Source organism: Anolis sagrei, chromosome 1, assembly GCF_037176765.1.
Source record: "Anolis sagrei isolate rAnoSag1 chromosome 1, rAnoSag1.mat, whole genome shotgun sequence".
Lineage (NCBI taxonomy): Eukaryota > Metazoa > Chordata > Lepidosauria > Squamata > Dactyloidae > Anolis > Anolis sagrei.
This window is the reverse complement of record NC_090021.1, coordinates 53,505,802-53,520,610: the sequence shown is the minus strand read 5'-3', so window position 1 is coordinate 53,520,610 and position 14,809 is coordinate 53,505,802. Positions and strand designations below refer to the sequence as shown.

At 37.9% G+C, this 14,809-nt stretch overlaps 1 protein-coding gene across 4 annotated transcripts in view; it reads left to right on the top strand.

Annotated features, from left to right (window-relative positions):
- The window catches only part of PRKD3 (protein kinase D3), a 66,703-nt gene that overhangs the window by 27,150 nt on the left and 24,744 nt on the right, over positions 1–14,809 (top strand). For all 4 annotated transcript variants that reach the window (XM_060753951.2, XM_060753953.2, XM_060753954.2 and 1 more), the window contains 5 exons: positions 9,067–9,205; positions 10,307–10,438; positions 12,014–12,171; positions 12,799–12,988; positions 14,632–14,709. In XM_060753951.2, the coding sequence (XP_060609934.2) occupies positions 9,067–9,205; positions 10,307–10,438; positions 12,014–12,171; positions 12,799–12,988; positions 14,632–14,709 (697 nt within the window). The remainder of the gene's footprint in view (positions 1–9,066; positions 9,206–10,306; positions 10,439–12,013; positions 12,172–12,798; positions 12,989–14,631; positions 14,710–14,809) is intronic.

The window sequence follows — 14,809 nt, the reverse complement described above, 5'->3', positions numbered from 1 at the left end:
TGTGGTGATAAAATGCTCTAGTTTTTAAAATATTATACTTGTTAATGGTGGTCTGAGAACTGAAGATCGTATTTAAAGCTATACCTCAATTTATACATATCTATGTAATCATAGAATCATAGAATCAAAGAGTTGGAAGAGATCTCATGGGCCATCTAGTCCAACCCCCTGCCAAGAAGCAGGAACATCGCATTCAAATAACCCCCAACAGATGGCCATCCAGCTTCTGTTTAAAAGCTTCCAAAGAAGGAGCCTCCACCACACTCCGGGGCAGAGAGTTCCACTGCTGAATGGCTCTCACAGTCAGGAAGTTCTTCCTCATGTTCAGATGGAATCTCCTCTCTTGTAGTTTGAAGCCATTGTTCCGCGTCTTAGTCTCCAAGGAAGCAGAAAACAAGCTTGCTCCCTCCTCCCTGTGACTTCCTCTCACATATTTATACATGGCTATTATATCTCCTCTCAGACTTCTCTTCTTCAGGCTAAACATGCCCAGCTCCTTAAGCCGCTCCTCATAGGGCTTGTTCTCCAGACCCTTGATCATTTTAGTTGCCCTCCTCTGGACACATTCCAGCTTGTCAATATCTCTCTTCAATTGTGGTGCCCAGAATTGGACACAATATTCCAGGTGTGGTCTAACCAAAGCGGAATTGGACACAATATTCCAGATGTGGTCTAACCAAAGCGGAATTGGACACAATATTCCAGGTGTGGTCTAACCAAAGCGGAATAGATCTAGACACTATGCTCCTATTGATGCAGGCCAAAATCCCATTGGCTTTTTTTGCCGCCACATCACATTGTTGGCTCATGTTTAACTTGTTGTCCACGAGGACTTCAAGATCTTTTTCACACGTACTGCTCTTGAGCCAGGCATCCCCCATTCTGTATCTTTGCATTTTGTTTTTCCTGCCCAAGTGGAGTATCTTGCATTTGTCGCTGTTGAACTTCATTTTGTTAGTTTTGGCCCATCTCTCTAATCTGTCAAGATCGTTTTGAATCCTGCTCCTGTTCTCTGGAGTATTGGCTATCCCTCCCAATTTGGTGTCATCTGCAAACTTGATGATCCTACCTTCTAACCCTTCATCTAAGTCATTAATAAAGATGTTGAACAGGACCGGGCCCAGGATAGAACCCTGCGGCACTCCGCTCGTCACTTCTTTCCAAGATGAAGAGGAAGCATTAGTGAGCACCCTCTGGGTTCGTCCATTTAACCAATTACAGATCCACCTCACCGTAGTTTTGCCTAGCTGACATTGGACTAGTTTGTTTGCCAGAAGGTTGCGGGGGACCTTGTCGAAGGCCTTACTGAAATCCAGGTACGCTACATCCATGGCATTCCCCACATCTACCCAGCTTGTAACTCTATCGAAAGAGATCAAATTCGTCTGGCATGACTTGTTTTTGATAAATCCATTTTGACTATTAGCGATGACCGCATTTGTTTCTAAGTGTTTGCAGACCACTTCCTTAATCTTTTCCAGAATCTTGCCTGGTATCGACGTGAGGCTGACCGGACGGTAGTTGTTTGGGTCATCCTTTTTTCCCTTCTTGAAGATTGGGACCACATTGGCCCTCCTCCAATCTGCTGGAACTTCTCCTGTTTTCCAAGAACTCTCAAAGATGGTTGCCAATGGTTCCGAAATGACTTCCGCTAGTTCCTTCAATACTCTTGGGTGTAGTTGATCTGGCCCTGGGGACTTAAACTCATTTAGAGCGGACAGGTATTCCTGGACGACTTGTTTCCCAATTTGGGGTTGGACGTCCTCTAATCCCTCACCCACTCCATTTTGCTGAGGTTGAAGATGACTTTCTTTTTGTGAGAAGACCGAGGCAAAGAAGGTATTAAGTAGTTCTGCCTTTTCTCTATCCCCTGTCAGCATTGCCCCATCTTCTCCTCGAAGAGGCCCTATTGCCTCCTTGTTTTTCCTTTTTCTACTGACATAAGAAAAGAAGCCCTTTTTTATTGTTTTTAATGTCCCTGGCAAGTCTGAGTTCGTTTTGTGCTTTAGCCTTGCAGACCTTTTCCCTACAGGTGTTGGCTGTTTGTTTGAACTCTTCTTTGGTGATTTTTCCCTTTTTCCACTTCTTGTGCATGTCTCTTTTGTGTCTTAGCACAGTTAGAAGTTCTTTGGACATCCATTTTGGCTTCTTTGCATTTGTCCTATTTTTTCTCTTTGTTGGCATGGTTTGCAATTGCGCCTTGAGTATTTCACTCTTGAGAAATTCCCATCCATCCGTAACTCCCTTGTCTTTTAATATCTGTGTCCACGGAATGCTGCTCAGTGTTTCCTTCATTTTTCGGAAATCAGCTCTTCTAAAGTCCAAAATGCGGGTTTGACTTGTCTTAGTTTCGGTCTTCCTTTGTACCTCAAATTGCAGGAGCACATGGTCACTTGCCCATAAGGATCCTACCACTTCAACCGCATCGATCAGGTCCTCCACATTTGTTAGGATGAGATCAAGAGTAGCCAATCCCCTTGTTGCCTCTTCTACCTTCTGGACCATGAAATTGTCTGCAAGGCAAGCGAGGAATTTGTTGGACCTTGTACTCTTGACCAAGTTTGTTTTCCAGTAAATATCGGGATAGTTGAAATCGCCCATGACTACTATATCTCTTCTCTGTACCTGTTTGGTCAACTGTTGGCAGAAGACTTCATCAAGTTCTTCCTCCTGGCTTGGAAGTCTGTAGTAGACTCCTACAACGAGATCTTTTTGAGGGAATCAGTTCCCTTGATTCTTATCCAGACGCTTTCAAGCTGGTTTCCTGGATTGCTGCCTTGCATCTCTTCTGCAGCATAAGAGTTTTTGACATATAAGGCTACTCCGCCTCCTCTCCCCTTTGTTCGGTTTCTGTGAAAGAGGTTATAGCTCTCGATGTCTACATTCCAGCGATAGGAGTCATCCCACCAGGTTTCAGTGATGCCTATGATATCATATTTGTTGTGTTGTGAAGAACTAAAAACATGGATTGGGTAGGGCACTATGAGATCAAAGACTAGTAACACAAAATGTTAGAAATGCATTATTAAATCTTTCCTTCTTAGTTATAGATTGATATAAAAACTAGTCAAATTTTTCTTTAAAAATGTAAAATAAAATGCAAAAAGACCGAGTTCCCATTAACTGAGAAAAATTTGAAATTGTCTTGATCTCACTCTTTCCCTTGGATTTAGCTTACTGTTGACATCTTACCCTTAAGGTAGAAGTATACCTGAGAAATTTATTCCGTGAGAACAAAAAAAGCGTTGGTAACGGACATATGAGTCACCAGTTAGTGGCTTTGGAGCAGAGAACTGAGATCAGTTTGGCTCTTTTAACTAGGATGTTAATATTTTAATGTGTATGGTGCTGATATTTTAATCGTGTAATGAAGTGGCATTGTGTTGTTACTGTATATTTTTTGTATGTTAACACATGTTGTGAACCGGTCCGAATCCCTCTTTGAAGGTGAGAGGGTCGGTATATAAAACCTCGAAATAAATAAATAAATAAATAAATCAGAAGGACAGTTCCTTGCTCAGAGAATAAACTTTATTACCAGGTTTCTAATTTGTTTTTAATAATTTGAAGCCATAAGAGGGCAATATACAGACAATAAATGGAACATAATACAGATGTGAAGTACACTTGTACAATTTTTTGTATATGTCTTCAAATGACATAAGTACAACATTGTTTCAGGTAAGTGTATGTAGAAAGTTTTTTTTTAAATACTGAATGTGTAAAATCAAAATAAATTTTCATGCTTTGGTTTGTCTGGGAGATATTTTGACATTGCAAACAAAGGATTCCCTATCAGGGATTTTCACGTGTAGACAATGGACCTCAAATTCATTATATGTGAAACACTTGCTAAAAGACTTACGTAACTGTTCAAGTGAGAGGTGATAAGGACAAAAATTCTGGGTTGCTTTTGTTAAAGATGTAGTCCAAAATAAGCTACACATTGCTTTCTTGCTAAAGAGGGGTGTGGAATAACCTTGGCATACAGAAGTTAGGAAAATACATTTTTGTGCTAAATGGATTAAGAATCATCTTTTGCATTTCAGTTTTTTATTACTTGGAAGGTGTCATTGATGGATTATAAAACCTAGCAGCAGAATCTGATGCTGTATTACTTTTCCCCACTTTTTAAAAAGAAACAGAAATACTGTACTTTAACCAAGAGATAGTTATTTTGCCCACTCGTTCCTGTAGGCTATATGATCACACTTTTAAGGATTATTTTAAGGGCCAAATGTATCTCTTGAATTAGTATTTGGTGGAAAAGAGTATAGTAACTGATACTGTAGGAATATTGCCTTTCTTCTATATTTTCTTAGTCCTGCTTTGATCATTGATTGCACACATGAAAAGTTTTACTTTTAGGTTAGCAAAAAGCTTTCCATTAAAATACTTATAATCATGTCCACACTTGTGTTTGCCAAATCTAGTTGCACTATAATTGAGAGTGAATATGTTTAATGTCATGTCAGGAGCGACTTGAGAAACTGCAAGTTGCTTCTGGTGTGAGAGAATCGGCCGCCTGCAAGGACGTTGCCCAGGGGACCCGGATGTTTTGATGTTTTTACCATCCTTGTGGGAGGCTTCTCTCATGTCCCTGCATGAGGAGCTGGAGCTGATACAGGGAACTCATCCATGCTCTCCCCGGATTTGAACCTGTGACCTGTCAGTCTTGCCGGCACAGGGGTTTAACCCACTGCGCCACTGGGACACACATAAGTACTTGAAGCAACGAGATTCCAATTTATGAATTGATTCATGTTTAGATCTTCTGAACTTTTGACAAATTTTATATATGTTATACAACCCCATTTGCACTGCGTTCATATTTGAGCAATACCATCAGTTCTAACTGGATGTTGAATCCCACAATCTTGTAACTTTATAATGTGGATGTTTTGTTGACTGTGTTTTGGAAGAACTGTTTGGATTAAAGATGAAGCATTCAGTGAATCATCTGATGAAAAACAGAACATAGATCATGACTTTGCAAAAAGTAATACTATACAGATCTTTATGGACTGTACTTCAGGCATCTTTACATTCATTGTTTGGGGTTGATGGTACTGAAGATAATAAAACAAGTAGTGTTCTTTCTTCTCTGTGCCTTCTTTGGTCATCTGGCTACTCCATTCTTTTCTTGCAGTGATTTCTCTCTTCTCTTTGCATGTTTGGATAAGAATATCCTACCTTCTTCATAGTGTCTAAGATTTTTCTCTCTTGTTCACCAGTTAGTTCATTGTGATCTTAAGTTTTCTCCACAATGGATGGTGATCTGAAAGATATCCACATTTCGTTATGACATTTTTGATTGTTTGAAGTGATTCCTAGAAACTGAACAAAACAATAAAATAACAGATATAGAACTGTGGAGTTTGGTAACAGCACTTGCAAAGTAGTTCATTGTGTGTATACTTTTGTTGTTGAAGATGGGGAAGTATTTGGAAAATATTTTAAAAGTGGCCAGAAGAGGAAAACATTTTATAATAATTCAGATTTTGAATGATAGTTATATACAAATAAGTCCACAGAGTTGAAGTAATCAGAATTGAAAGGAATTGCAATGAATTTGGTGTTACTTGAGAACAAAGTTCCTTGACAAGAACAGACATGCCGTAGACATATTGGAGGTGGCATGATGGAGCATTAGGTTGGCTAGTAATGGGAGCATTTTGAGGTCATTGTATTAGAAACTATTTTTAGACTTATAACTGTGGGTGCATTTCTTATTGGTGAATACTTATGGTAACTCTTTGTGCTGTGTATTGTTGTCAAGGTCCTGCTGTGTACAGTCAACTGGTACTTGATTCAGAATGTACTAAGCTGAAATATGCCTACTTGTTAAGGTTAAAGACAGTGTGGATGAGCTCATCTTTAAAAGGTTGTTCTTAACTGGCTTCACTCAAACGCTTGAATATAAGCAAACAAAAATTACAAACTAAATCTAGAAATGTAGTGGTAAGATTGCAGGAATACATTTCTGTAAATTGTGATTATATAATAGAAATATTGTTTAGAAGTTATTATTCTTTATTGTTTATCATGTGAATTAAAGGGTAAGCTGTTGTTCAAAAGGTGATATAGTTTTTCTTATGGGCAAAGAATAGTGAGCCAGGCAGTAATTTTTTTCAGCTCAGCACACATTTAGCAGCTGCGATAATATTAATAGAAAGATAGATTTCGGTTATTCTGGTATTTGTTGGAAGTCTAACTCTTCCAAAAATATAGGAACCAGCAAATTATGCCTTACAGAAAACAACATTGTCCAGAAGAAGAAGTTGATGACCATTTCACTTTTCTCTTTTAAAAGAAATTTATACAACTAAGAATGCTTATAACATGTACAATTTTAAACCAAAACATATAAACATTAAAATAGAATTAAACATAGAAGTGTTAAAATAGTTAAAACAATTAAAGATCTACTAAAATACATAAAAATTGTATCAGTCTTTAAAATGTTCTTCTTAAAATCATGCCTGGAAAGAAAGGTTTTAACCTGCTACCAAGAGGACAGCAGGAAGGAGCCATTCTGGCATAGAGAAAGTTCTATATTGCTTCTCCCTCAACTGTGTTTGTGGTGGTGGTGTAACTGAGAAAGGTTTCTCCTAAGGATCTCAGAGCCCAGGCAAGGTGATACTGGGAGATGTGATCTGCCAGATAGCCTGAGTCTGAGCTGTAAAGGGCTGTATAGGTCATGACCAGCACTTTGGATTGTTTCCAGAAGCAAACTGCATCCAGTGAAGCTATTGCAACAGCGACGTCATGTGCACTCCCTGTAGCCAGTCCCGGTTAACAGTTTGGCTGTAGCTCTTTGTACCAGTTGAAGTTTTCAAACACTCTTCAAAGTTAGCCTCACATAGAACCCATTACAGTCATCCAAGTGGAGCATGTACCAACATGGTCAGATATGGCATCTCATGGAGTTCAAAGCACTCTTAACACCTCAGAAACCTGGTTTCCAGGCTCAGCACTGTGTTTTCAGGGATAGTGTAATCTCATTTAGTAGGAAGGCATCATCTAGATCCTCAGTCTGGCTTGGAGGTCTGTAGTAGAACCTACTCTCAACCTGGCTTCCAGAATTTACATTGTGGAACTCCACACAGGTGTCAACAATGCTACCCCTCCTCCTTTCCTGTTTGGTCTGATTATCAGAAATAGGTTATACCCCTCTATTCAATCATGAGACTTGCCCCATGAGGTTTCAGTGATGCTTATTATATTGCATTTGCTCTGTTGTGGTAAGAGTTCAAGATTATCTTGTTTATTTCCCATGCTTTATGCATTAGTGTAGAGACACCAAAGACCATGGACTATTTCCCCACCCCCTAACTGCTTATTTAGGATGAGTTCTTAGACTTTTTGCCCAGCTCTCTCTATACCAGTTGGGGTATTTTCTCCTGATATACCCTTGCCTACCAGAATGCTTTCTCCCTCCCCTAGATAACTCAGTTCATAGCACTTCTGTTCAGTTTTGTGAGGCTCTTAGTGAAAACAGATCTGGGGTTAAATGAGAAATTATGTACACATTTGCTGTTGCTTTTGTGTGTTTTGTTTGGGACTAAACCAGTGTGCCAAGGAACAGATTGAAGTGTCCAACATTCTAGTAATTTAGACCAGTGTTTCTCAACCTGGGGGTTGGGGACCCCTGGGGGGGTCACGAGGGGGTTTCAGGAGGGTTGAAACCCCCTCGTGACCATATATTTCTGATGGCCTTAGGAATCCCTTTAACAGAGAAGGCCGAAGCGCTCTCTGCCTGTCCTTCTCTTCCTTTTTGAAAAGAGACGGCAAATCCTCTCACCTAAAGCCCTCCTCTGCTGTGAACGGCTGGCCTCTTGATTGTAGGTGAACTATAAATCCCAGCAACTACAACTCCCAAATGTCAAGGTCTATTTCCCCCAAACTCCACTAGTGATCACATTTGAGCATAGTAAATATTTGTGCCAAGTTTGGTCCAGATCTATCATTGTTTGAGTCCAGAGTGCTCTCTGGATGTAGGTGAACTAAAACTCCAAAACTCAAGGTCAATGCCCACCAAATCCTTCCAGTATTTTCTGTTGATCATGGGAGTTGTGTGCGCCAAGTTTGATTCAATTCCATCATTGGTGGAGTTCAGAATGCTCTTTGATGGTAGATTAACTATAAATCCCAGCAACTACAACTCCCATGTGACAAAATCAACCCCCCCAACCCCACCAGTATTCAAATTTGGGTGTCTTGGGTATTTCTGTCAAATTTGGTCCATTGAATGAAAATACATCCTGCATATCAGATATTTACATTACAATTCATAACAGTAGCAAAATTACAGTTATGAAGTAGCAATGAAAATAATTTTATGGTTGGGGGTCACCACAACATGAGGAACTGTATTAAGTGGTTCCGACATTAGGAAGGCTGAGAAACACTGATTTAGACTGACAAGTTAAATGCGAACAAAATTATGCAGTTTTGTGTTTAGACTCCAAAGGGCCTGATATTTCTTGTTCATTTATGTATTTAGCTCTATAAGAACAGTTGCTGTAGTGTTTTATCATTGTCTTTCCAAGTAAATTAACTTTCTTCACTTCAAAAATACAAAACATGGGAAATATGAAATTTTATTTTGTCAAGTCTGCTGGAAGATTTGAGAGAATGATACACAGATGTTTTGCTTATGGCTCTCTTTGCCAAAACCAATTTCCAAGAATACTTTTAAGAATTCATGCATTTTCTCATTCAAATTTTCAACATGCAACCATACAGCTTGATTTTGACTGCTTCTTTATGCAAATATGAATGTACAGTGTGATGACTGGCCCCAATTTATGGATCAATTTTAGCCCTCCATCTTTTTGATGGAGATCCTAGCCCATTCACATGAAGAGACAGTATGTTCAGCATCTCTAAATCAGCCACCAGTAGTATGGTAAATGATATTAAAATATGCACTATCGTTGTGTGTAATATTTATTTGAAGGATTGCTTTTAAAAATAGTTGTGATATATCACGGCACTAACACAATCCATTAAACGTATTTATAGTATTTTCTAATTTGGACTCTGCTTCATTTTTGTTTGCAGTTTCCAGAGTGTGGGTTTTTCGGTATGTATGACAAAATTCTCCTATTCCGCCATGATCTGAACTCAGAAAATATTTTACAGCGGATTACATCAGCTGAAGAGATACATGAAGGTGATCTCATTGAGGTTGTCCTATCTGGTAAGAATATTGAAATTTCCAGTGAGACACTCTTATTCTCCAAAGAGAGGGTCCTATGTGCACAAAACCACAATTTGACTTTTGCATTGAACTGGTTTAATTTTGTCAAATACATAATCATTTATTAAAGGTTACTTGACAAAAACGGATGAAATGAGAGTTTACTGAACCAGCTTTTACTAGGGATGGTATAAAAACTCTTCAACCATTAGAAACAAACTGTTTCATTTATATTATCTTAATGTTATAGAATTAGCGATAGATACTAGATACTGGGAAGTAAGAGCTAAGAAATTCTACCAGCAAATGATATTATGCTCATGACTAATTCCAGGTTATACAGAAGGGGGGACCTTTTGCATATAATTAAAATATTTATATCCTGCACAGTCTTGTGATATTTCAGGATAACATAAAAACAAAACAATATAACAGGTTAAAACAGTTCGAGATTAAAACAGAATAATTTAAATGGAATAAAATATAGTAAATAAACAACAATATTAAACCATTGGAAAAGACTAAAACAATTAACTATGGTATATTAAAAGAGCAGAAATTATTAAAATGTTTTACTTTAAAAAGTAATAAAGATTAAGCTCCAAAGGTTTCTTTAAAAAAAAAACACTTGATGCCTAAAAAAAACCAGCATTGGTCCCAATCTGGCGTCCAAAAGGTTTTCCATAAATACTGTGCCAGAGCAGAGAAGGCAGTCTCCAATGTCCCTATATTTACAGTTGTGCAACTTGTCATACAACTTGCAGAAGTGGTGGTGTGCCTAAGCCAAAATTCATTCCTATTTGTGTTGCTGGTTAAGTCAAAAGCACTCTATTTGACTGCTGTTTTTCTCTTTCAATGTTGTATGACATCTAGGCCAAGTTTAGAAATGTCATTTGGCCCATCAAAAAAAAAATGAATACGGACATATGTTTCTTGATGCATGTTTATTAGAATATTGAGCATATCTGTTAGTTTCTACACAAGCAGTATTTTTACTGAAACTATCAGTTCTATTAAAACCTAGTTCAGTCAATGCAAGAAAAGGACAGTATCGCACTCATTCTTCTTTTTTTTTTTTTAAACAACTTTCCCTTTTAAAAGCTTTAGCTACAGTTGAAGACTTCCAGATTCGTCCTCATATGCTTTATGTGCATTCTTACAAGGCTCCTACTTTTTGCGATTATTGTGGAGAGATGCTTTGGGGCTTGGTACGGCAGGGATTGAAATGTGAAGGTAAGTTGTTAAGTGAGCCTTAAATATGATATATCCATTTTAGTCTGCATATATCAATACAGATTGAGCACCCCTTATTTAAATGCTTGGAAGTAGAAGTGTTTTGGATTTTGGACCCCCCCTCCCCCGATTTTAGCATGTGTGCATTTGTATCTCTATGTAGCATGTCTTGGAGATTGCAGCCAAGTCTAAACACAAAATTCATTTATTCATATGTAGCTTATAAATATAGCTTGAAGGTAATTTTATATACAGCATTTTCATACAGCTGGTGGATACTGAATTATCAGTAAAGATGTCACTGGGTTGCTGTAGGTTTTTCGGGCTATATGGCCATGTTCTAGAAGCATTCTCTCCTGACATTTCACCCACATCTGTGAGACCTCACAACCTCTGAGGATGCCTGCCACAGGTGTGGGTGAAATGTCAGGAGAGAATGCTTCTAGAACATGGCCATGCAACCTGAAAAACTTACAGCAGTCCAGTGATTCTGGCCATGAAAGCCTTTGACAATATAAAGATGTCACTATGCCAGCCACCCATGCAAGCAATTTCAGATCTTGGATTTTGGAATTCTGGATAGGAATGCTCAACCTATATACGTTTTATGATCATGTTGCATGAGAACTTAATGGACATAAATAATGTAATATGTGCAATTCACAGAACGAAATAACTTTTGAACAACTCTGCCAGAAGCATTTTTAAAACATTGTTCTTCTAGGTTAAGCAAAATCTGTTTGTTTTATGGGAATGCTAAAACACAAGTGTCTCTTTTCTAATTAAGGGAGAGGTGGAAATTGTGTGGCTTTAAAGAATTTCTTAAGACTATGACTCCCCTAAACCTAGCTAAAATAACCAATATTGAGAAATCCTGTAGCCCTAGTTCAATAATATGTGAAGGACTGTAGTACATGATTACCAGCCCAAAAATAAACTTTGGCATATTCAGTGGCAATGGCAGTATAACAGTAGACACTCTGATATGATACTGAAATGCAAATATGTTGTGTTGTTCTGTTAATGAAAGCTTTGCCTTCGATGATTCAGCTTTTTATAACTTCTGAAGAAAACCTTGAATGGGGATTCCCTTTCATGCAGCTTTTATTCAATTAGCTGCAGTGCCTCTCTCAGTCCTTCTTTCAGAAGGCTGTTGTCCAGGTATTAGTAACCCAATACTTTTTGCTCACTGGCTTTTGCTTAATGCCTGTGGTTCCAGCAGAGCCAGGAGTACATTATTTAGATACTCTGCCAGGGGGAGTGAGCTGAGGAAGATCAGCAGCAACATGAATTGCATAACAGGCCCCATTTGCAGGCGTTAGTCAGGGTGAAGTAGGGTTGGAAAAGCAAATATAGAGGCCAAAAAATTCCATCTATTAATACGTTGATCACTACAGTGGTTTAGTCAGCAATTGAAATTTAAAATATAAGTGTTTTGGCTTGATATGTATTTCCTGAAAATGTATCTTTTTAAAAAAGCTATCTCTCGTAACTCTGTTTAAATGTAAAAAAACAAACAAAAACAACCCTGTTTTTCTATCTTCCTTTACTCACCCTGAATTCTAATTCAATTAGGGTGTGGCTTAAATTACCACAAACGATGTGCTTTTAAGATTCCAAACAACTGTAGTGGAGTAAGGAAGAGGCGTTTATCAAATGTGTCTTTACCTGGATCTGCACTTTCAGTCCCAAGATCAATACAAACGGAGTGCACAACCCCAACAACAGAAGAGGTATCTAAAGATCCCTTTGGATTAAAATAATGTGCAAAGTCAAGCTGAATAACCTAGAGACCTAAATTAAAGCATGTAACTTTAATATCTGCAACTGTCTTCATAAGAATCGCTTACATTTATTTTGATGTAATTTGAGCTGGTGAATGTTGCTAAAGCAGACTGACAGCTGACTTTTCTTCCAGAACTTTGTTTTGAGCATTAATTTTTTTCCTGTTATTTCTAACACGATTAAGTTAGAATCACAATAAAGGCTAGAATTGTCTTTGGGCCTGATAGATGCAGCTGCTGGACACTTTTTAAATATGATGCAAATTATCACCCTATGATCTATTTACCTCAAGCTGTTGCATTTCTTTCACTGAGACCTTTTTTTTCTTTCCCATTAAAGAAAACACGTGTGCATGTCTGCCTGGCACTTTTTTGTTTTGTTTTGTTTTTGTTTTTTTGAGGTTAACTTTTGTCCATTGATAAAGTAAAACAAAACAAAACAAAATAAAAAACACCTGCATCAAAGAGTTGATTCCAGACTTAAGGTTATTGCTAGTGAATAATATTAATTGTATTTGAATTACCTCTTTTATGTCTTCAGGTGTTGAAACCTGGCATGTCTGGTTTTCATTTCAGCGTTGTCTCCTGGAGCCCAGTAAGAGAATTCCTTCCTGGAGTGGCCGTCCAATATGGATGGAAAAGATGGTGCTTTGTCGGGTGAAGGTTCCACATACATTTGCAGTTCATTCTTATACTCGACCGACCATATGCCAGTACTGCAAACGGTTACTCAAAGGCCTTTTTCGCCAAGGAATGCAGTGTAAAGGTAGGAGTTTCTTTTTATGCTGTGGGAAGGTGAATATGATTAAGACTGTATTATTAATCAGAAAACCAACATTCTAGTTACAGTTATTTTAAAAAAATGTAAGGCAGTGAGCTTTGAAATATTTGGCTTTCTCAAGATTGGGTTGTTAATTTTGCTGTTCTAAACTTTTTTGAAATTTTGTCTACCTGGGTTATACCCTGAGAAGGCAGAAATGTTTAGACCATGGGTTCTCAAAGCCACAGAGCTCTTTTTGAAGGAAAAGTTTCTTGTGGAGCCCCAATAAACTTTTAGACACAGGGGCCACACTGCATTTTAAAATTTTACAGATGGACTGGGCCAGTGGGAGATAGATTGACAATGTTTGTGTGAACTAATTGAAAAGAAACATGAATAAATTCCTATGCACACTGCACATATCTTGTTTGTAGTGCAAAAAAGGGAAGAAAAAGAATACAATATTTATTCATTATTGTTCTCCTTTCGGAACCTGTGCATCTGTATTTACCACTTGTTGTGGAGGACTCTGTGAGTAAAGTGCTTAGTACCTGAAGACACTGAATAAATACGGCTATAAATATTATTAGTTTTGTTTGCATAAGTCTAATTTCCAAAGGTTAGAATCCAATAAAGTTATGAAATATGCAGGATAAGTCACATAAATGTTGAAAGCGTATTTATATGTGTTCAACCTTCCATATGGCAGCCCCTCCAGTTGCTTGAAATGAGTGTGTGTAAGGTTGGGCAATCCTGCTGAATGGATTCAGCTATAATGTGTACCTGTGAGATCTCTGAAAATTAGGCGGAGGCACCTCCTATGAGTAGAGCCATTACGTCTGCAGAAGGCTCATGCTGGATCCAGTCCAGAGTTCTTTATTTACAGTAACAAAACCAAAACCAAAACCTGTGGAACATTCTTTTCTAGAGCCCAGTAATGGCCAGATATTAAGGTTTCTTTGTTCAGATTACCAGGGCAGACATAGCATTTACTGGAAGAAAGCCTTTACTCAGTAAAACATTTTTGGTATCATTACCCAGTTCAGGAATTATTTTTTTACAGACTGATATAAAAACTACATAATTGTACAGCAGTTCCATAACTAGCAGCTTTTGTAAGACATTGATACCACTAGCATTTTAAGAAATCAGCTATTGTGTAAATAAATACTGATAGATTGAGCTGAGTGGCCATGATATGAATAACCATGTTCTGGAGTGTTCCTCAGACTTTCAGAGCAGCTTGTGAGAAATGCAGTTTCGGCTTTGCTTGCGGGAATGTTGGATCAAATCTTTTTCATCCTTAGCACTGGTCAGCTATCTGTATGTCTGTTAGATTCATATATTGTAGTTAGAGTCAGAATGGTACCGTGACTAAATTAGTCATATAAATAACTCTTCAAGAAATTTTATTGGGTTGTTCAGCAGTTGGGACCTACATTCTATTTAGACTGCAGGCCTCAACATGACTGTTATTGAGAGATTCTGGGATAGATTCTAGGAGTTGTAGTTCATCAATGTTTGGAGCTAAGTTTTCCGAGCTTGGAATTATATCATACCATATAGTAAAGTGTGTTTAACATTAGAGAAAAATGTGGGAATGTAAATCCATTATGTTTTAACATTACTTTCCCTCGCCCTCACTTTAGATTGCAGATTTAACTGTCACAAACGTTGTGCCTCTAAAGTTCCTAAAGATTGTCTTGGAGAAGTAGTGTTTAATGGAGGTAAGCTTTAACATGATTAGAGTTTGAAAGAATCACTAGGAAGATAACAAAAAACATTCCTGAGCTTTGGTAATTCTGGAGCTTTCAATATGAAATACTA